General features: G+C 43.2%; 1 protein-coding gene across 1 annotated transcript in view; it reads left to right on the top strand.

Annotated features, from left to right (window-relative positions):
* The window catches only part of zgc:153039, a 50,665-nt gene extending 27,359 nt beyond the window's left edge, over nucleotides 1-23,306 (top strand). The window contains exons 10-13 of the mRNA XM_023982943.2: nucleotides 12,475-12,667; nucleotides 16,455-16,629; nucleotides 21,684-21,830; nucleotides 21,968-23,306. Of these exons, the coding sequence (XP_023838711.1) occupies nucleotides 12,475-12,667; nucleotides 16,455-16,629; nucleotides 21,684-21,830; nucleotides 21,968-22,911 (1,459 nt within the window). The 3' untranslated portion in view covers nucleotides 22,912-23,306. The remainder of the gene's footprint in view (nucleotides 1-12,474; nucleotides 12,668-16,454; nucleotides 16,630-21,683; nucleotides 21,831-21,967) is intronic.
* The last annotated feature ends 771 nt before the right edge of the window (nucleotides 23,307-24,077 follow it).

The raw sequence follows: 24,077 nt of genomic DNA, 5'->3' as shown, positions 1-24,077 counted from the left end.
GGTACGAGGTACACATGTACAGGTACCAGATCAATATGCAGGGGTACGAGGTACATATGTACAGGTACCAGATCAATATGCAGGGGTACGAGGTATTTTGAGGTAGATATGTACATGAAGGCAGGGTAAAGTGACTAGGCATCAGGATAGATGTTATTATTCAGAGTAAAATAAAGAACAGAGTAGCAGCAGCAAGTGTGTGGGGGGGGTGGTTGTTGGTGGCACCTTTAATTGGGGAGGACGGGCTCATGGTAATGCCTGGAGCAGGATGAGTGGAATGGTATCAAATACAGCACACATGGGTTTCCAGGTGATTGATGCCATTCCATTTGTGCCATTCCAGCCATTATTATGAGCCGTTCTCCCCTTAGCAGGCTCCTGTGGCGTATGCAGTGTTTGAATCTGTGAGGGATTTGTGTGGGAGTGACAGCGTTTTGTGTGCATGTACAGTGCGCTCAGAAAGTATTCAGGCCCCTTGACTCTTTCCACATTTTGTTACTTTACAGCCTTATTCTAAAATTGATTAAATAGTTTTTTCCCTCATCAATCTATACACACTACCCCGTAATGACAAAGCAAAAACAGGTTTTTAGACATTTTTGCAAATGTATTAAAAATTGAAAACTGGTTTCACATTTACATAAGTATTCGGCACAGATTGATTGATCAGTTTGGCCGGGCGGCCAGCTCTTCTTAGAGTATTGGTGGTTCCAAACTTCTTCCATTTAAGAATGATGGAGGCCACTGTGTTCTTGGGGACCTTCAATGCTGCAGACATGTTTTGGTACCCTTCCCCAGATCTGTGCCTCGACACAATCCTGTCTCGGAGCTCTATGGAAAATTCCTTCAACCTCATGGCTTGGCACTGTCAACTGAGAAGGGCCTTGGTCAGGGAGGTGACCAAGAAGCTGATGGTCACTCTGACATAGCTCTAGAGTTCCTCTGTGGAGATGGGAGAACCTTCCAGAAGGACAAACATCTATGCAGCACTCCACCAATCAGGCCTTTATGGTAGAGTAGCCAGATGGAAGCCACTCCTCAGTAAAATGCACATGACAGTCTGCTTGGTTTGCCAAAAGGCACCTAAAGGACTCTCAGACCATGAGAAACAAGTTTATGTTAATGCGTGTATTAATTACAGTAATTTACTGTTCTCATTCTCGGGAGTGGAAACGTTATTTGCAGAGTTCACAACCTGCTACACTTATGAGAAACACATTTTTGGTTTATATCATACTATCATTTACGCACTCTGAGCATTGAGGATGTGTCTGGTTTCTTTGTCCTATTAATGTTGACTGAGCTTGTGTGTGTGTGTGTGTGTGTGTGCGTGCAGAAGTACCCGATTGCTATTGCTAGCTAGCTAAAATTATTGCCTAGCAACCAACTTAAGAAGATATTTGAGAAATTTGTAAGAAAATCATTAAATATTAACATATTCTTAAGGAATTGCACTTGAACTATCTTATGAACTTCTTATTTAGTGCCCAGCTTTTCGTCAACAAAGTCCTTTTTTAAGTTTGTTTTACATCCATTCAAATTATAATAGTTCCTCACAGTAAAGTCTTTCCAACATTCCCCCTCGATGATCAGCGTCGCTGATAAATAGGCTATGGACATGTTGCGTTTTTGTTGCTATTTTGATAATGGTCAATTTCGTCTTCGTACTATAGCATAGCTGTCCGCTTCATACTTTCCTTGTCAATTAATTATCTTATAGCCTACTTTTGGAAAGGTAGGCCAAGGTTTTTTTAATATGTTTTAAGGAAAGGAGAAATATTTGCTGGTGTCTTTGACTGACAGGTGCTTTACTGGTGTGTGAGTTGGCTGATTATTTTTATAGGCCTATACGGTATGTCCCTTCAGTAAGTTTCCTAAAGTAGTCTGTCTGAACTCCTCTATTTTAATATGAATCAAACACTCCTGTCATGATTTCATCGTGTAAAAGGCCTATTTTCAGTAGCTTAGGCTACATTAGGTCTCATTACAGCATCCTCTATCTATCTGATGGTGTGGAGAGTTAGTGTTCCACAGTGTGCACCAGCTGGGTGTTGTGGCCACGTGCTAATTAAGAGATAAACTGGCCACAGCTCCCAGCTGCACATCTGAGAAGGACTGAAGATAAGTGTGTGTGTGTGTGTGTGTGTGTGTGTGTGTGTGTGTGTGTGTGTGTGTTGAATACGGTGAATCCTCAAATGTTGATGTAATCACAATTAATCACATTTTAATTGAAGTTGCGATGTAGACATGCAATATCCACTGCGCGCACACACACCAAGACCCACCTCCTTTCACTCAAGCAGGCAGCACAGTTCAGTTAGTCTTAGAGCTAAGAGTACCTAGATAATCATGTCGTGCAGCTCTAATGTATCCTGTTAATGATGTGTGATGGGGTTGGTGTGTTGGCACGTGTATCACAACACATTTTTCATAATGGGGAAACTATCTCTAGAAGTTCCTACCTCTCTGTACTTCTCTGTCCATATCTGTGCTTGTCCATGTGTCAAGGGTATATAAAGTTAGAAAATATGTATTTATATGTATGTATGTTACCCAAACTTTTCCCTCTCTCCGTATCGCCCTCCCTATTGGCCGATGGGGTTCAGCTGGGGGCTGATAAGGCACGTGGTTGGCTAGCTGCTGTGGTGCACTTCCTTAATTATATTAGCATGTTGCTGCTGCTGTTGTCGCAGGGCGGGTTCTGGGTGTTGTTGTTTTTGTTGTTGTTGATTGTGTTCCCTGCACCTCTTTCCAGGCGAAAATCATTTAAAGCCATTTAGCGCTGCTCTCCCCTGAGAACTGCTCTGTAATTAGCATAACTAATTTAGCAGAAATATTTCCTTTCCCCTAAATTTGGCACACGGTTGTTTAGCTGATGGGAAGGGGAGGGGACTGCTGAATTATGATGTAGCGGAAGAGCTGTCTGCTTGTTAAGTGTGTGTGTGTGTGTTTGTGTGTCAATGTGTGTGTGAAAGAAAAGTGTGTATAGGGGTGTGAAAATGTTATTTTTTTAACTGTGTCCCGTAAATGTGTCCACTGTGTCCAACACACTCCTCTTCATCTTTCTGAATGTGTAAAGGGGTTGCTGGCTGCAGCTTAATCAGTGACTGGCTCCAGTTTTCCAGAGCGCTCCTCTGGGGCTTTATGTTCACTACTGATGGGACTGACTACTGGGTTTAGAGGACCGGGCTGACTGGCTTAGACACCCACAGGCTAGGTTTTTGGGTAAGACTTGAAGCCCAGGCTCTGTTATTAACTACACATGCACTGAGTCTGACTGTATTCTGTCACTCTTAGCATACATTTTGTGAAGGTTATTCTAATTACAGTGAGAGACCCTTCTGAATGATATGACTGATGTAATGTCTGAATGAGCACTCACTGACGTACTTCTAGATCTGCCAGCTTTGTGTGCACTTGAGTCAAGTGTGTGTTTGCAGAGCGGGGGTGTTTTAAGGTGATGGTTGGCAGTAGCACAGTTATGTCCTCTCTAATCATGATGTGTCTTTTGGCTGGCCTCCGGGTCCCCTCTCCCTCTTCCTAAGTACTTGATGGTGGACAATTTTTTGTTTTCGCTGATGTCAGCAAAGTGACATCAGTCATTGGGAAATGACTGTGTTGCGGGCAAGGAGAGAGGTGGGAAGAACGGACATGGGGAGTGCCAGCGATACACTGACACTAATGAGAGAGGGATTACAGAGACCAAAATAAAGGGAGGTGGAGAGGGAGCACAGGCAGGGTGAGCTTTTAAAATAACACTCTCTCCATCAGGGAGGGAGAGAAAGAGAGCAGTGGGATTGTGAGAGGGGGGGGGGGGTTAAGATTGAGAAGTAAGACATTGGGGGTGACAAATTATGTGAAATTGGCAATAAAAAAAACAGAAAGTGGGGAGAGAAAGTTAGAGCAAATAGTAGGGGAAAAGAAGAGCCATTTCACTCTAGTGATGGAGAGAACAGAAAAGGAGAGAAGGGTAACGACTGCGCCAGTCTTTCTTCTCTCTCTCTCCCCATCACGTTTTAGTGGGGGCTATGAAGCATTTAGTGCTCGAGTGCGTTCCACTCTGTTAATGAAGCTGTCTTTTAGCGTAGCCTAGCGCTCCCAGCTGGGCCCAGGCCTGTTCATTTGGATGGAAATTACAGTAGCTATCCTTAATAGCTGTTTATCTGCTGAAGATGTTATTGCAGGAGATTAGGGTCACTACGTGATCAATGACCCTACCTTTTCTGCACCTGCCCACATGGGGGAGCTCACACACATCACACGCACATCACACACACTGACACACACACGTACACCTCCCTTGGATTTCTTCACATTTGATTGTATTACAAAATGGGAATAAAAAGGAATTTAATTGTATATTTTCAAGATCTACACAAAATACTCACGTCAAAGTGGAAGAAATATCAATTTTTCTTTTAAAGATGAATGAAAAATAAAATTTATATAACTTGTTTACTTGTTCATACGTGTTAGAAAACACATTTGGCAGTGATTACAGCTGAGTCTTCTTGGATAAGTCTCAGAGCTTTGCACACCTGTATTGTGCAATTTAAATATTTATTTTATACAACTTGATTTAACAATATTCTTATTTCCTATAACGGCCTACTGGGGAACAGTGGATTAACTGCCTTGTTCAGGGCCAGAACGACAGATTTGTACCTTGTCAGCTCGGGGATTTGATCCAGCAACCTTTCGGTTACTGGCTCTAACCACTAGGCTACCTGCCGCCCCCGCTTACTTGCCCATTATTTTCAAAATTATTTAATCTCTGTCAGTGCTGGGATAATGGCTAGATAGACATTTTCAAGTCTTGCCATACATTTTCAAGCAGATTTAAGTCAACTTTCAAACAGGAACATTCACTGTCTTCTTGGTAAGCAACTCCATTGTAGATTTGGCTTTGTGTTGTAGGTTATTATCCTGATGAAAGGTCAATTCCTCTACCAGTGTCTGGTGTAAAGCAGGCTGAAGCAGGTTTTCCTCTAGGATTTTGCCTGTGCATAGCTCCATCCCATTCTTTGCTGATGTCAAGCATACTCATACCATGATGCAGCCATACTTGAAAATAAGGAGGCAGTTACTCAGTGATGTGTTGGATTTGCCGCGAACATAAGGCTTTGCATTTAGGTCAAAAAGTGTATTCCTTTGCAGTTTTTTTGTTGCAGTATTGCAGTGCCTTGTTGAATACATATGCATGTTTTGGAATATTTTTATTCTGTATATTTTATTCTTTTCACTCTGTCGTTTAGGTCATTATTGTAGTCCACAGTTTTCTCCCATCATAGCCATTTGAATTCTGTAGCTGTTTTAAAATAACCAGCTCCTGCAGCTCCATTCAGAAGGACGACTGCATCTTTGATGTGTCTGGGTGGTTTAATACATCATCCACAGCATAATTATTAACTTGACCATGCTTAATATCTTTAAAGTGAATAATTATGCTGTGGATGATGTATGCAATGTCTGATTTGTTATTGTTGCATATCTACCAGTCACTGCCCTCCTTTTAGGCGTTTGAAAAGCTCCCTGGTCTTTGTAGTTGAATCTGTGCTTGAAATTCAATACTTAACTGAGGGACCTTACAGATGTATGTATGTATGGGGGACAGAGGAAGGGGTAGTCATTCAAATCATGTCATCCCCTATTATTTCACAGTGAGTCCATTTAACTTTTATGTGATTTGTTCAGCCAAATTTGACTCCTGAACTAATTTAGGCTTGCCAAAACAGAGGGGGTGATTTACTTATGCAATGACTATTTTAGTTATAATATTTTTGTTAATTAGTAAAAATGTGTAGAATTTTCTTTTCACTTTGACATTATGGAGTATTTTGTGTAAATTGATTAATCTCTTTCAATCCCACTTTGTTAAGCAACAAAATGTTGAAAAAGTCAAAGTGGGTGTAGACTTTCTGTAAGCACTGTATACACACACTCTCTCACACACACATTAACTACCAAACACTCATTTACATATGACACACGCTTACACTCACTCGCAAACATATATCCTATTCAATTACTAGAGGGGCTATGTCAAAAACCCTCAGTTCCAGAATGGGATGAAAATGGCAGACATATTGGTCAGGTAGAAATCCAAACCAGTCTAATTGGAATGAATGGTGGTAGAGGCATAATCCTGATTTTACTTATGGCGGAAAATACAAGTACGGCATGTGATACACTACATAACCAAAAGTATGTGGACGCCTGCTTGTCGACCATCTCGTTCCAAAATCATGGGATTTAATATGGAGTTGGTCCCTCGTCTGCTGTTATAACAGCCTCCACTCTTCTAGAAGGGCTTTCCACTAGATGTTGGAGCATTGCTGCGTGGACTTGCTTCCATTCAGCCACAAGCATTAGTGAGGTCGGGCACTGATGTTGGGCGTTTAGGCCTGGCTCACAGTCGGCGTTCCAATTCATCCCAAAGGTGTTCGATGGGGTTGAGGACAGGGCTCTGCAGGCCAGTCAAGTTCTTCCACACCGATCTCAACAAACCGTTTCTGTATGGACATAGTTTTGTGCACGGGGCATTGTCATGCTGAAACAGGAAAGGGCCTTCCCCAAAATGTTGCCATAAAGTTGGAACACAGAATCGTCTAGAATATTATTGTACGCTGTAGCGTTAAGATTTCCCTTTAAACTTTACAGTTGGCACTAAGCATTGGGTAGGTAGCATTCTCCTGGCATCCACCAAACCCCTTCGCCGGACTGCCAGATGGTGAAGCGTTATTCATCACTCCAGAGAGCACTTTTCCACTGCTCGAGAGTCCAATGGCGGCGAGCTTTACACCACTCCTGCCAATGCTTGGAATTGCACATGGTGATCAGTTGACCGGGGCAACTCTAGCAGGGCAGAAATGTGACGAAATGACTTGTTGGAAAGGTGGCATCCTTTGATGGTGCCACGTTGAAAGTCACTGAGCTCTTCAACTCTTCAGTAAGGCCATTTGCTTTACTCAGTACTTTGTTGACACACCTTTGGCTCCAATTACAGCCTTGAGTCTTCTTGGGTATGACACTACAAGCTTGGCACACCTGTATTTGGGGAGTTTCTCCCATTCCTCTCTGCAGATCCTCTCAAGCTCTGTCAGGTTGGATGGGGAGCGTTGCTGCACAGCTTTTTTCAGGTCTCTCCAGAGATGTTCAATCGGGTTCAAGTCCGGGCTCTGGCTCGACCACTCAAGGACATTCAGAGACTTGTCCTGAAGCCACTCCTGCATCGTCTTGGCTGTGTGCTTAGGGTCGTTGTCCTGTTAGACTGGGTGAAGGTTCACCTTCCGAGGTCCTGAGCACTCTGGCAGGTTTTCACTGTACTTTGCTCTGTTCATCTTTCCCTCGATCCTGACTAGTCTCCCAGTCCTTGCCACTGAAAACATCCCCACAGCATGATGCTGCCACCACCATGCTTCACCGTAGGGATGGCGCCATGTTTCCTCCAGAAGTGATGCTTGGTATTCAAGCCAAGGAGTTCAATCTTGGTTTCATCAGACCAGAAAATCTTGTTTCTCACCGTCTGAGTCTTTAGGTGCCTTTTGGGTAAGACCAAGCGGGCTGTTGTGCTTTTTACTGAGGAATGGCTTCTGTCTGGCCACTCTACCAAAAAGGCCTGATTGGTGGAGTGCTGCAGAGATGGTTGTCCTTCTGGAAGGTTCTCCCATCTCCACAGAGGAACTCAGGAGCTCTTTCAGAGCGACCATTGGGTTCTTGGTCACTTCCTTGACCAAGGCTCTTCTCCCCCGATTTCTCAGTTTGGACAGGCGGACAGATCTTGGTGGTTCCAAACTTCTTCCATTTAAGAATGATAGAGGCCACTGTGTTCTTGTGGACCTTTAATGCTGCAGAAATGTACCCTTCCCCAGATCTGTGCCTAGACATAATTCTGTCTTGGAGCTCTATGGACAATTCCTTTGACCTCATGGCTTGGTTTTTGCTCTGACATGTACTGTCAACTGTGGGACATTTTATATAGACAGTGTGTGTGCCTTTCCAAATCATACCCAATCAATTGAATTTACCACAGGTGGACTCCAAGTTGTAGAAACATCTCAAGGATGATCAGTGGAAAGAAGATGCACCTGAGTTCAATTTCAAGTCTCATAGCAAAGGGTCTGAATACTTATGTAAATAAGGTATTTTTTATTGTTTTTTAATTTTCAAACATTTAAACTTATTTTTGCTTTGTTATTATGGGGTACTGTGTGTAGAATGGTGACGGAAAAAGTCAAGGGGTCTGAATACTTTCCGAATGCACAAATGGTGTAATACAATTGTCAACCTAAAATATTGTCATATAATTATTTATACGGGTTTTATACACATGTTCTGTATAAATAGCCTCTTAAAATGTATGTAAACAGACCGTAAATGTCTCGGGGCTCTATTTCTGGCTGGCGTTAAGGTGGCGCTGGTTGTCATGCAGGTTAGTTTGCAATTTCGTCATGTAAAAACTGGCGCACTGGCATTCTCCAGCCCTAACAGCAGGTTCTTATATCAGCTCGGTTGCGCTCAGCTCGCTTGGGCGGAAATGTTTGTGTCCTTAACATGATCCAAAGTGCTAATTTCAGGCAGTGCTGATATGGATTTTTAAGACCAACCAAAACCTGGTTTTAGCGGGAGCTCAGTTGGTTATATCATGAATTTTGACAGCAGAAACTCAGCCTATCCAGCCGTGACGCACACTGCCCATATGCACATATGGAACAAGAGTAGCCTAATGTGCTTTTGGTGCCTGCATAGTTCGTATTTAGAAACATAAAAAACATTTTGTTTTTCTTATTTTGTTTTTTTTGGCATAGCATCCCCTCTCAATACATACTTTTTTTTGTCCTGCCCAATGCAATCGCCAAGTAGTCAAGACTGTCGCTAAACGGTTAGGTTCCTGAGATCGCTTGGAAATAAATCTTAATCACCGACCCTTTATTAGAATCTAACATTTGAGAGGAGTTCAACAGTGTGCAGACATTCCCTTATCTATGCGTTGTTGGCAGGCCCACATTATTCTGGCCATTCAGGTCAGATATTGGACATACGTAAAACCCCATCCATGATATAGATTACGTGTCCATGCCCATCCTTGTTTTCCATTTCATATGTTCACAACCCAAGCCCTCCCTTAGGCCTACTATAACAACGGCTGGTTCAACAGCAATGTATTTTTTTATGCTGGCCATTTTTATGATATCATTACATTTTACATTTATTGTTTATAAAAAAGTGCTTGTTTTTCTTTATTCCAACCAATCTTATTAGAATGATTCACCTTTCTGGTTTTACGGTTACAACATATGTGGTGCGCATGCAATGCAACTTCTAGAGATGTTTGAATGCGATCTGATTGTAAAATGGTCCAGATTATGTTCATAAAACATAGACCTATTTGAGAGCACTAAAAAGTGAGTGGACATTCTCTCTTTCTCTATATTGGATCTTTGTCCAGCTACTGTGAAAACCCTCCATAGTCTGCGTTGTTTTAACATTCTATGCCAGCGGGGAGCAATTGTGGTGCCTGTAAGTCTGACATCGGCAATTTAAAACAAGTTGTTTTGTTTAAAATGTGTTTTATATGTTGTCTTTTTAGGCCTTATCAATAATGAATTTAATCTTGCTTATTGACAATGTTTGGCATGTCCATACTCAGACATAATGCAATTTACAGTAGGCCTCTATCAGTGTGAATGCTATTGAAGGCATGCAATTACTTAGAACAATGTGGACTGCAAATGGGTTGAAATTAACGTATTTAGTAAAATAGGTCTACATTTTATTTAATTTCTGTAAGCCATTTAACAAACTAACGCTATAGTTAGTCGTTCTACCACTGAACAAGGCAGTTAACCCACTGTTCCTAGGCCGTCCATTGTAAATAAGAATGTGTTCTTAACTGACTTGCCTAGTTAAATAAAGGTTAAATAAAAAAATTCGGAATTGGAGAAGATTCCAAGGCAATACATAAAGACCATAAGTACACAATTTGAAGCAACCACACATTTCGCCATGGAGCACGTTCTGATTGGCCTGTGAGAGGGCAAGCCTCGACACACCCACAACTTGTTTATTCATCAAAACCCAACCCTTTCGCTCCAACGCCAGCAAGTGCGCTGATATTTGTGATGGTGAAAATGGCAAAAATATTTTTGACACCCCTGAAACTATAACGCTGTTTCCTGCGCTTAGATTTACCATTGCGATAGATTTGTTGAAATAGAGCCCTCAATGCTTGTTTTCTTGGAAATCTGTGAGTGCTATTATATGATACAAGAACAGTACTTGTTGCATTTACAACTTGTCTAAATCCTATCATTAGCTGATTTCAGCCGGTGTATGGCTGTGGATTGACTGCATTGTTTGAATGGAATGTTGGCATAATATTGGCAGTCCTCTAAAACTGGCTGGCTAGCTAACAAACACAAAGTGCAGATCAATTTATCAATTCATTATTTTCCACTATCTTATCACACCATGGTTGACCAACTCCCTGACCAAAATGGCTGACCTTTATCGAGTCAAATCTAAGTTTATTGGTCGTGTACACAGTTCAGCAGGTGTTGTAGCGACGCAGCGAAATGCTTATGTTACAAGCTCCTAACAATGCTGTCAAATGTCAAACAGCTAGAATGTAATAAAATAAATCAAGAATGGCGGACGAATCCAATTAACAACCCAAATAGCAGTATCAAAATGCTATCCATACATAAACTCAGCAAAAACAGAAACGTCCCTTTTTCAGGACCCTGTCTTTGAAAGATAATTCGTAAAAATCCAAATAACTTCACAGATCTTCATTGTAAAGGGTTTAAACACTGTTTCGCATGCTAGTTAAATGAACCATAAACAATTAATGAACATGCACCTGTGGAACGGTCTATAAGACACTAACGGCTTACAGACGGTAGGCAATTAAGGTCACAGTTATGAAAACTTAGGACACTAAAGAGGTCTTTCTACTGACTCTGGAAAAACACCAAAAGAAAGATGGTCAGGGTCCCTGCTCATCTGCGTGAATGTGCCTTAGGCATGCTGCAAGGAGGCATGAGGACTGCATATGTTGCCAGGGCAATAAATTGCAATGTCAGTACTGTGAGATGTCTAAGACAGCGATTTGGAGGTGAAGGGTCCATCATGCGGTGTGTCACAGCGTCATCGGACTGAGCTTGTTGTCAAGCTTCCTGCAGGCTCATCCAGACATGATCCTCCAACATGACGATGCCACCAGCCATACTGCTCCTTCTGTGCGTGATTTCCTGAACGACAGGAATATCAGTGTTCTGCCATGGCCAGTGAAGAGCCCGGATCTCAATCCCATTGAGCACGTCTGGGAACTGTTGGATCGGAGGGTGAGGGCTAGGGCCATTCCCCCCCAGAAATGTCCGGGAACTTGCAGGTGCCTTGGTGGAAGAGTGGGGTAACATCTCACAGCAAGAACTGGCAAATCTGGTGCAGTCCATGAGGAGGAGAGGCACTGCAGTACTTAATGCAGCTGGTGGCCACACCAGATACTGACTGACTTTTGATTTTGACCCCCTTTTGTTCAGGGACACATTATTCAATTTCTGTTAGTCACATGTCTGTGGAACTTGTTCAGTTTGTCTCAGTTGTTGAATCTTGTTATGTTCATAGAAATATTTACACATGTTAAGTTTGCTGAAATAAACGCAGTTGACAGTGAGAGGACGTTTATTTTTTTGCTGATTTTATGTACACCGGGGGAATTTACACATGCTAAACTAAGAATATGTACAGCAGTAGATGCATAAAACATTGAGTTGCACCCCATTTTACCCTCAGAACAGCCTCAATTCATTGGGACATGGACTTTACTGTCGAAAGCTTTCCACGGGGATGCTGGCCCATGTTGACTCCAATGTTTCCCAAAGTTGTCAAGTTGGTGGCTGGATGTCCCTTGGTTGGTGGCTGGATGTCCCTTGGTTGGTGGACCGTTCTTGATACAAACAGAAAACTGTTGCGTGAAACCCAGCAGCGTTGCTGTTCTTGACACACTCAAACTGGTCCGCCTGGCACCTACTGCCATACCCCGTTCAAAGGCGCTTAAATATTTTGTCTTGCCCATTCACCCTCTGAATGGCACACACACACAATCCATGTCTCAATTGTCTCACTCACACATTAACTAACACACACTAATTTACTGTCGCTCAAACTCGCACACAATAACACACACACGTGCATGGACACTAACTTCATCTATAGAAAAGGTGTACAGTTTGTGTGTAGTCATTAAGACTGCTCACAAAAACACAGCAGATAAATAACCCCATCACTTTCTATATACTGACTCACCTCCAGTTGTTTATCATGCTTAGATAGAGCTTTACATTCACTTAGAATGCTCACGTGAGCGAGAGAGAGTGGGAAAGCGAGAGAGAAATTAAGATAATTTGCATCTCTAAAAGCAAATGCATTTACGTGTGTGTTGTGTGTAAACCCTCTCCCCTCTCCCTCCAGGCCCACCTTCCGTTACTTCACGTGGCACACCTGTGTGCTGGGCATCGTGGGCTGTGCTGTTATGATGTTCCTGATCAACTCTATCTACGCCTCAGCCTCCATCGCCTTCATGCTGCTACTACTGCTGCTCATCCACTACCTCAGCCCTACCAGCAGCTGGGGCTATATCAGCCAGGCTCTCATCTTCCACCAGGTACACAGTACACACACACACACACACTTCTGTGCCACATTCACTTCCTCAGCTACATCAGTCTGCAGAACATTATGATGTCATCCAGTAGGGTTGAGCGGTGTCCAGATTTTCATATCGTTATACTGTATTTCTCATCTCGGGATTTACCGTTTTACCGGTTTAGTACACAAAACAGCATAAAAGCCCATTGGGCGTCTATTACCAGAATGCTAACAAAATTTGCACAATTAATAGTGAATTTCCATGGAGGCTGCTAGCTAAATACTGTATGTTAACGAGCACAAACGAAAATAAATGACTCGCAAAGACAAGCAAACTAGCTCATAAAGTTAAACATATATAGGTAGGAGTTACTGAATGTCTTTTTTGGTGAGTTTGGACATTTACGAGCGAATGTGAATGAGCAACGTTGTGCAATTGAACCCATTTGTTATGCATGCTTGTCTGAAGGAACAACAACAGTACTGTCGCTAGTGCAGCATCCGTACATGTGTGGAGTCTGGATTCGCTAGGGCAACGGGCCTGCTTGCTCTGCTCTGACAAGAGGGGGAGGAGCAGACGGGCTGAGAACAGAGAAGGAAAAAAAACGCCAGAAAATCAAGATAACAGTGGCAGTTGTACAGAACTCATCCAAAGGGCTTTGACTTCTCAAACATGGCAGAAAGCTAACACAATATGATGCCCTGTCACCTTATTAATTCAGCCACTTACTTAGATGTCTAGCAAATTAAACTTAAGGGTCGCATTAATGCAGAATTCGTTCACACAGGGAAACAATATATAATGCATAAGAAATAGTGTATTTTGGCTGCGTTTTGTAAACGCAAATCTAAAATGCTTCTTGTTGTAATTTCTGCTCGGTATCAGACTAATTCTGTGCTTCAGTTGCACTTCTCCACTCGAATGAGAATTCACGAACAGGTGTTCTATCAGCAGACAGCGCTCTGACTGATGTGTAGCTACTTTTCTCTGGTACTTTTCTCAGTGTAACCCAGCCTACTTTTCTCCAGTAAAATGCTAGATTAACTTTAAAACATAGGAAATGCAGCTAGCCACATTCTTTCTATGATAAACATTAGAAATCTGATGGCCATGCATAATTTTTGCAAAAAATACCTTGCTTTTTCATTGTAAGCTCCTTGTGTGACTGCCAGCCAAATAGCGTTGCTCTTCTGTTGTCATGACTTTCAATATAAAATGCAACCCCTGTCCATACACAGCTGTACTCACCTCAGTCACCTGCTCCCGCTTTCTCTCGTTGTTATTTACAAACAAGTGGCTCAACTATGGTAAGCTTCATAATGTAAAATAATGTGCCAGGTGAAATTAAGAACGCTATTTGCTTTATCTCCTAACGTATTGCACAAGTTGACAGCAGGTATTTACTTAAGTAGCTACAAATATAAAAATGTATTGAAAAACTTCAAAGAAATTGTTTTGGCGGTATTGAAAAACCATCCCGTGGCTATTTCAAAATACCCTGGTATAAGGTGTGTGTATATACGGTATACCGCCCAAGCCTCTTATCCAGAAGTGTTTGTATTTGTCCTCTATTTTACAAGCCTTTTGCTCTGCACACCATATTTTCAAGGAGGGGGGTAGTGTTGCCAGGAGGGACCGTTGCCAAGGGGACGGTTGCCAGGGCAGTGAGGTGCCAGGAGCCTGTCAAAAGCTAGGCTGCTCCAGGAGCATTATTACAGCCACTTAACTTATTGAGCCTTTCTCCTCCACTGCTCCCTCTCTCCTCCTCTCCTCCCCATCCCCCCGTCCCCAGGGAGAGAGGGAAATGAGGGGAACGCAGAGAGACTGGCCCACTTAGATTAAACTAACGTGTGCGTGTGTCTGGGGATTACGAGGGTGCATGTTTCGGCAGTGCTCAGTATGTATCGGTGCCAACTGGGTGACATTGAGGAAAGACGAAGAAGGGATTCATGTGATCCAGCCAAGGAGATGCAAGCTGATACTATTGAAGGAGTGATAGAAAGGAAGTTTATAGATTGCTAAAATAATACAAGTTGGAAATGCAATGGAAGAGGGTAATGGAGAGGAGTGATTGAGAAAAGGCGTGATGGATCAGAAGACCGAGATGGATCAGGAGAGAGGGTGATGGAGAGATGGCGTGAGGGAGCGATGGAGCGGTAGATGAGTGGAGGAGGCAGAAGCACATTGACTCCAGGACCTCTCTGTTTAGCAGAAACTTTGATAATGATAATTATGATGATAATGATTGTGTTATTATGAGTGTTTAGCATTCTCATCATTAGCAGTATGTAAACACAAACATGCACACACTCTCACATAAACATGCATACACACACGCATTCACATGCACACACACTAATTATTCAGATGAGGTTGTCTGGTCATAAGCATGGTTTCAGTACTTTTTATCATAGTGTTTAGTTATTAAAATACTTATCTTAGTATCCTGTCTCCCGTAAAGTAATCACTGATCTTAATGAAACCTAGAATCGACTACACATCTTTCACATATCCAGCCATGCCCCTTCAGTGATCACTCCAAGGAAGGGTGGAAGGAACAATGTTTTCAGAGGATTTTAAGACCCATTATCTTGAATATCTGTAGGTTGGTGGCCATTTGGACCTAGTATTTGCTAATTATCTCTATGGTTGGCTAGGTAACAGGAATGAATATAGGAGAGGCAGGTTTATATTCCAGACTTGGAATGTTTCAACATTAGTACTGTAGATATAATTACAGCTCTGTGATTTTATGTAATGAGAATATGGCGGGAGGTCGGCGGTACTCCCTTTCCTTAATGACAACTATCTCTTCATGACCACCACACACACCCCTCCTACACACTCCCTAGTCTGCAGTCTCTGCTACAGTCTCATGTCTTAATGGGATTCTGATTGTGGATCCAATTTGTTTCTGCATTGGCGGAATCCTGACTAGACCACACAGACACACACTCTGCAGACAGGGAGCTTGGTGTGGGGGATGCACAAGAACGTGTGTGTCAGAGGAGAGTGAAGGAATGGTTTTATTCCCTGTCAAACTTTAGCGATATACACCATGTTTCTAGTTGCCGCTAGTAACCAGATCTGTGATTTAGCCAACTCCTCTGTGGTTTGTTGTTGTACCATACATAATATATATGACATGAACATGTATGGTATAACAATGAACAACTGGGGAGTTTGCCAAATCATCTGGCCACTAGGCTACAGTAGTAGCAACATGCCTTGGTAACCATTCTACTGTCCACATGTAGGATCTTCATTTGATCACTCTTTTGTTGCTGAGAATTTTACTGCACTGAAGGAAATGCAGATGAGCTTTGTGATTTAAATAAATTTAGTGAAAGCCCACACTAACCATGTGTTATCTTAACAGTATTGCACTTTTCATGTAGCCTACGGCTAATAGCCTAACTACCGGGCTAAAAGTATTTTGCTGTGACAATATAGGTCAAATTAAGATTCTACGTCTGTTACCACTTAGCATTCCAGTCATCCAGTCCTGATAACTATTGTGTGTGTATTATAGAGTAGTGGTTCCCAACCATGGGTACTAGTACCGCTGGGGGTACTTGGCCTATCCATGGGGTAATTGAGAATGCTCATGAGACCAAAATACACAAGGGGGTACTTCAGGGGTACTCCCTTTGGCACAGCAAAATTCAGTTGGTGGCACATTTAACCAAAAACGGTTGGGAACCACTGCTATAGAGAATACTGTATACAGCTCTGTTGTAACCTGTCTCTCTCTCTCTCTCTCTCTCTCTCTCGGTCTTTCTCTTTTATTTCTTCCCTCCAGGTGCGTAAGTACCTGTTGATGTTGGACGTGCGTAAGGACCATGTCAAGTTCTGGAGACCCCAGGTGTTGCTGATGGTATCTAACCCCCGTAGCAGTGTAGGTCTCATCACCTTCATCAACGACATCAAGAAGAGTGGTCTCTATGTCCTGGGACATGTACAGCTAGGAGACCTGGGTAAGAGGGCATACGGGGATGTTGGCTTTTCAAGAATAAAGAAGCCTTTCACATTTCACTTCCATTATTCCCCAAGAGTGGCTGAATACCTCCCACTCGTCCATTTCAGTCCAGGCTTCTTGGTGAATGTCTAGGGGAATTGTTCGACTGAGTTGATGTCAAACCAATGTTTGAAGCAGTATGTCTCTGACTTGGCTAGTACAGTAACTGAAGCTATATGTGTGGTAAGCCAGGCTGCTGACCAGCGTGACGTTTATTAGGTACACCACCTCATTCACGAAAATAGTCCGCTCCTACAGACAGTGAGTCGCTGCCAGGCGCTTGTTCCAGTATCTCAGAAACGTCTGGCCTCCTGGGCTTTTCACCCACATCAGTGTCTAGGGTTTACCGAGAATGGTGCAACAAACAAAAACATCTAGTCAGGCGGCAGTCCTGTGGGCGAAAACTTGATGAGATCGAAGGAGAATGGCAAGAATGGTGCAAGCTAACAGGCGGGCCACAAACGGGAAAATAACGGAGCAGTACAACAGTGGTGTGCTCCAGGGGTTCCCAAACCTTTTCATTCAGGACCCCCTTCCAGCATTGGAGAACATCCTGCACCGACCCGTCACGCCCGCACAGTTTGGGAACCACTGCTGAACGGTATCTCGGAATTCATAACTCGTCGGTCCTTGTCACGGATGGGCTATTCCAGCAGTTGACCACACCGGGCTCCACTCCTATCAGCTAAAAACAAGAAGGTGCGCCTCCAGTGGGCACGCCATCACCAACACAGGACAATTGAGGGGTGGAAAAACATTACCTGGTCCAACGAATCCCAGTTCCTGTTGTATCATGCTGATGGCAGTGTCAGGATTTGACATAAGCCGCATGAGTCCATGGCCCCATCCTGCCTGGTGTCAACCGTACAGGCTGGTGGTGTGTGGGGAATGTTTTCCTGGCACAGGTCATGTCCCTCAGTCAGGTTCCTCGGTCAGGTCCCTTGATACCAATTGAGCAACGTTTCCATGCCCCCAATAATTCAGACTGTTATGGATGCATAGATGGGGCGGGGTCAGACTTGGTACTGGATCGGTGTACCTAATAAACTGGCTACTTAGTGTGTGTGCTGCTATATGGTGTCCTGTGATCAGGCTGTTCTCTGGTGATCAGGCTGTTCTCTGTAGTGTAGGCTGTGTTGGTTGCTATATGGTGTCATGTGATCAGGCTGTTCTCTGTAGTGTATGGTGTGGTGCTATATGTGTGTCATGTGATCAGGCTGTTCTCTGTAGTGTAGGTGTGTGGTGCTATATGGTGTCATGTGATCAGGCTGTTCTCTGTAGTGTAGGTGTGTGGTGCTATATGGTGTCCTGTGATCAGGCTGTTCTCTGTAGTGTAGGTGTGTGGTGCTATATGGTGTCATGTGATCAGGCTGTTCTCTGTAGTGTAGGTGTGTGGTGCTATATGGTGTCATGTGATCAGGCTGTTCTCTGTAGTGTAGGTGTGTGGTGCTATATGGTGTCCTGTGATCAGGCTGTTCTCTGTAGTGTAGGTGTGTGGTGCTATATGGTGTCCTGTGATCAGGCTGTTCTCTGTAGTGTAGGTGTGTGGTGCCTATATGGTGTCCTGTGATCAGGCTGTTCTCTGTAGTGTAGGTGTGTGGTGCTATATGGTGTCCTGTGATCAGGCTGTTCTCTGTAGTGTAGGTGTGTGGCGCTATATGGTATAGTGTCACTTTTTTATCTTGACAAGGCTTTCAGTGGTGACCGAGCTCCTCCAGTATTGACAAGCCCAGCCTATCTGTGTCTCTCAATTCAATTCAAGGGCTTTATTGGCATGGGAAACATATGTTAACATTGCCAAAGCAAGTGAAATGCAGTTGAAGTCGGAAGTTTACGTACACCTTAGCCAAATACATTTAAACTCAGTTTTTCATAATTCCTGACATTTAATCCTCGTAAACATTCCCTGTCTTAGGTCTGTTAGGATCACCACTTTATTTTAAGAATGTGAAATGTCACAATAATAGTAGAGAGCGATTTTATTTTTTTATTTCTTTCCAGCTTTTTTCTTTCATCACATTCCCAATGGGTCAGAAGTTTACATACACTCAATTAGTATTTGGTAGCATTGCCTTTAACTTGGGTGAAATGTTTTGGGTAGCCTTCCACAAGCTTCCCACAATAAGTTGGGTGAATTTTGGCCCATTCCTCCTGACAGAGCTGGTGTAACTGAGTCAGCTTTGTAGGCCTCCTTGCTCGCGCACGCTTTTTCAGTTTTGCCCACAAATTTTCTATAAGATTGAGGTCAGGGCTTTGTGATGGCCACTCCAATACCTTGACTTTGTTGTCCTTAAGCCATTTTGCCACAACTTTGGAAGTATGCTTGGGGTCATTGTCCATTTGGAAGACCCATTTGCGACCAAGCTTTAACTTCCTGACTGATGTCTTCAGATGTTGCTTCAATATAGCCACATACTTTTCCTAACTCATGATGCCATCTATTTTGTGAAGTGCACCAGTCCCTCCTGCAGCAAAGCACCCCCACAACATTATGCTGCCAGCCCTTTGCTTCACGGTTGAGATGGTGTTCTTTGGCTTGCAAGCCTCCCCCTTTTTCCTCCAAACACAACGATAGTCATTATGGCCAAACAGTTCTATTTTTGTTTCATCAGACCAGAGGACATTTCTCAAAAAATTACAATCTTTGTCCTCATGTGCAGTTGCAAACCGTAGTCTGGCTTTTTAATGGTGGTTTTGGAGCAGTGGCTTCTTCCTTGCTGAGTGGCCTCTCAGGTTATGTCGATATAGGACTCGTTTTACTGTGGATATAGATACTTTTGTACTTGTTTCCTCCAGCATCTTCACAAGGTCCTTTGCTGTTGTTCTGGGATTGATTTTCCCTTTTCACACCAAAGTACGTTCATCTCTAGGAGACAGAACGGGTCTCCTTCCTGAGCGGTATAACGGCTGCATGGTCCCATGGTGTTTATACTTGCGTACTATTGTTTGTACAGGTGAACGTGGTACCTTCAGGCATTTGGAAATTGCTCCCAAGGATGAACCCGACTTGTGGAGGTCTACATTTTTTTTCTTCTGAGGTCTTGGCTGATTTCTTTTGATTTTCCCATGATGTCAAGCAAAGAGGCACTAAGTTTGAAGGTAGGCCTTGAAATACATCCACAGGTACACCTCCAATTGACTCAAATTATGTCAATTAGCCAATCAGAAGCTTCTAAAGCCATGACATTTTCTGGAATTTTCCAAGCTGTTTAAAGGCACAGTCAACGTATTGAATGTAAACTTCTGACCCACTGGAATTGTGATACAGTGAATTATAAGTGAAATAATCTGTCTGTAAATAATTGTTGGAAAAATGGTTTGTCATGCACCAAGTAGATGTCCTAACCGACTTGCCATAACTATAGTTTGTTAACAAGAAATTAGAAAAATAAGTTTTAATGACTCCAACCTAAGTGTACGTAAACTTCCAACTTCAACTGTAGATAATAGAAGTGAAATAAACAATAAAAATTTAAAGTAAACATTACACTCACAAACTTCCAAAAGAGTAGACATTTCAAATGTCATGTCTATATACTGTTGTAACGATGTGCAAATAGTTAAAAGTGCAAAAGGGAAAATAAATATGGGTTGTATTTACAATGGTGTTTGTTCTTCACTAGTTGCCCTTTTCTTGTAGCCACAGGTCACACATCTTGCTGCTGTGATGACACTATGGTATTTCACCCAGTAGATATGGAAGTTTATCAAAATTGGGTTTGTTTTTTAATTCTTTGTGGATCTCTGTAATCGGAGGGAAATATGTGTCTCTCATATGGTCATACATTTGGCAGGAGGTTAGGAAGTGCAGCTCAGTTTCCACCTCATTTTGTGGGCAGTGTGCACATGCACATAGCCTGTCTTCTCTTGAGAGCCAGGTCTGCCTAGTGTGGCCTTTCTCAATAGCAAGGCTATGCTCACTGAGTCTGTACATAGTCAAAGCATTCCTTAAGTTTGGGTCAGTCACAGTGGGCAGGTATTCTGCCACTGTGTACTCTCTGTTTAGGGCCAAATAGTATTCTATTTTTTTTTATTTTTTTGTAAATTCTTTCCAATGTGTCAAGTAATTATCTTTTTGTTTTCTCATGATTTGGTTGGGTCTAATTGTGTTGCTGTGCTGTCCTAGGGCTCTGTGGGGTCTGTCTGTGTTTGTGAACAGAGTCCCAGGACCAGCTTGCTTCGGGGACTCTTCTCCAGGTTCATCTCTCTGTAGGTGATGGCTTTGTTATGGAAGGTTTGGGAATCGCTTCCTTTTAGGTGGTCATTTCTGGATTTTGATCATTTGCGGGTTTCTGCCTAATTCTGCTCTGCATGCATTATTTGGTGTTTTACGTTGTACACGGAGGATATTTTTGCAGAATTCTGCATGCAGTGTCTCAATTTGGTGTTTGTCCCATTTTGTCAATTATTGGTTGGTGAGCGGACCCCAGACCTCACAACCATAAAGTAAACTGATTCAAGTATTTTTTTTGGCAGATTCTAGTTGGTATGTCAAATTTTATGTTCCTTTTGTGGGCATAGAAAGCCCTTGTCTCTCAGCTCGTTTACAGCTTTGTGGAAGTTGATTGGCACTGATGTTGAGGTATGTATAGTTTTTGTGTGCTCTAGGGCAACGGTGTCTGGCTAAATCTATGCAGAAGATTGTAGGTGCTGCTGTAGGCCCTCCTTGGTTGGTGACAGAAACATCAGATCGTCAGCAAATAGTCAACGTTTGACTTAAGATTCTAGTAGGGTGAGGCCAGGTGCTGCAGACTATTCTAGTTCCCTCGCCAATTTGTTGATATATATGTTGAAGAGGGTGGTGCTTCTCTCTCGCTCTCTCGTGTGTCTCTTCTGTCTAGAGCTTATGTTCTTCTGTGGCACACTGCCAAATCAGGTCACTATACAGAGAAAGAACTTCATCTCTTATTCGCTAAGAGCACTTGGCAGATAATGGCCCCTGGCCAAAATGTTTGCATAGATATTGATGTTTTGTTTCTCTCTCGCTCTCTTTCCCCCCCCCTTCTCTCTCAGACACATTACCGTCCGACCCTCTCCAGTGTCGTTATGACTCATGGTTATCTCTGGTGGACCACCTCAACATCAAGGCATTTGTCAACCTCACCTTGGCTGACTCAGTACGGCACGGAGTCCAACATCTACTCTTCATCTCTGGCCTAGGTCAGTGATTCCATTCACTACTCTCTGATACCATGTTCTCTATTACCTGTAACTGCCCCAACTGTCACTCAAACACCTCTTTTACTATCATACCCATTGACTCGTCTCTCCCTATTTCCATCCCTTTGTCTCTCTAGGTGGGATGAGGCCCAACACCTTGGTCCTGGGTTTCTATGATGACTGCACCCCCAAAGACAAACTCACTGACCACAACCTCGCAGATGCCACCGTCCCCACTCAGGACCCCGAGGACGAACGCCCGCCCTACCACTTTCCTGCCCTGCGGGCGTCCATTGATGGCAAGGAGGAGGGCAACGGAGAAAACGGAAAAGTCATGGGACCCCAAGAATACGTGGCGGTGATCGCAGATGCCATGAAGATGATGAAGAATGTAGCGCTAGCCCGCTACTTCCACCAGTTCGACCGGGCCTCCACCATCTCCTCGTCCCCAGGGAAGGGTGCTCTGTACGTGGACGTGTGGCCCGTCAACCTGCTGAGACCAGACAGCTCCAGCTACGTAGACACCTGCTCCCTCTTCCTGCTCCAGCTCGCCTGCGTCCTCAACATGGTCCGCGCCTGGCGCCATGCTAGACTCCGCCTCTTTCTGTGTGTGGAGGAAGGGCGGAGCCTGCGGGGCTCTGAAGGGAAGCTGGGTCAGCTGCTAAAGGAGCTGAGGATCAAAGCCAACGTGTACACGGTGCCCTGGGACCAGCAGGTGGCGCTACATTGGCAGAGGCAGGGTGAGGCGGGCAAGCGGAGGCCCTCCCGCCAATCACGGAGAGAGGAGGAGGGGCTGGGAAACAAGGGGTTGTTTGAGGAGGAGGAAGGAGACGACGACTATGTGAATAGCTTCCCTAGCAACGCCACAAGGCTGTCGGATGAGTATCTGTCGGCAGTTAATAGGTTGATCCTGGAGCAGGCCCGCCCCCCTCCGGCTGTGCGTTTCCTGTATTTACCCCGCCCCCCGGCTGACACGCGCCGCTACACGGCCTACCTGCGCCAGCTGGACTTGCTCACCAAGGATCTGGGTCCTACCCTGCTCATACACGGGGTTACACCTGTCCTCACCACTGACCTCTAACCCTAAACTTTCACCAGCTAACCTCTGATTAAAGCCTTATTACATCCCCTTACCAAATTGCTGCAGGTAGAAGTGGTACTTAGACAAAGGTCAAGGATCCACTTACCTTCCTCAAAGCTGTACTAAAATACAGGCCCATCCTCCTTATGAATATGGAAGGGTTGCAATGGCCAAAAAGGTAAATAATATATTGATTTTACTCCTTCAAGGGGACTGAAGTCTGACACTGCCAAGTCATTGGAGCTCAGCTAAATGTTTGATTTTCTGAAAGCACTTTTGTAGTTTATCTACAAGATAAGAAACATGTGACCTTTAAATGTTTACAGTTCAAATATGAAAATCCATCGATCTGTTTAATAAAACAACAAAAAAGCATTAAAGAAATGTATTTGGGTGCTCTTGATCTTTTTTCCCTTTTGTATCGTTATGACTATGCATTACTGACTGAACTGATTAGAATGCCAAAGTGCTCTTGTGTGCCTGAGTGTAGAAGACTATACATTGCACACTCCTCATGTAGGCTTTAGGAGCAGTAGTTTCATGGACCAACTCTAGTCCAACTCTAGTCTACATGGAATCCAATGGATGTTTACTGAAAGGATATCTATTCTATATAGATCTATTTAATCTCCATGAAGCCCTTCTATTGGACACTACACTCCTATGCAAAGAATGCTGGTATATGACAGGTCCTACGCAGCTCAATGACTTTTTGGGTGAACACATACCGGTACATCGACACTATTTTAAATTAAGGAAATAATGACACATTTTAAAAGCACCATCCAAATCATATTTTAAAATGTGTGTATTGTAATTGAATAAAGAAGCTGTTTTGTATAAGTTCTGTGTATTGTCTTTTTAAAATTTCCCTGTCATTGTGCCAGCAATTTATCTAAACCTAGTTGAACTGTTGATTGTGTCAATGTTCAGGTCTAAGTATACTAAACAAAAATATAAATGCGACATGTAAAGTGTTGGTTTCACGAGTTGAAATAAAATATCCCAGAAATGTTCCATTCGCACATTTTTTTTTTTTTTTTTCTAAATAAATGTACGTCCCTGTTAGTGAGCGTTTCTCCTTTGCCTAGATAATACATCCACCTGACACCTGTGGCATATCAAGAAGTTGATTAAACAGCATGATCATTACACAGGTGCACCTT

Source organism: Salvelinus sp. IW2-2015, linkage group LG4p (genome assembly GCF_002910315.2).
Source record: "Salvelinus sp. IW2-2015 linkage group LG4p, ASM291031v2, whole genome shotgun sequence".
In the NCBI taxonomy this organism is placed as follows: domain Eukaryota; kingdom Metazoa; phylum Chordata; class Actinopteri; order Salmoniformes; family Salmonidae; genus Salvelinus; species Salvelinus sp. IW2-2015.
This window is presented reverse-complemented; position numbering and strand designations above follow the sequence as displayed.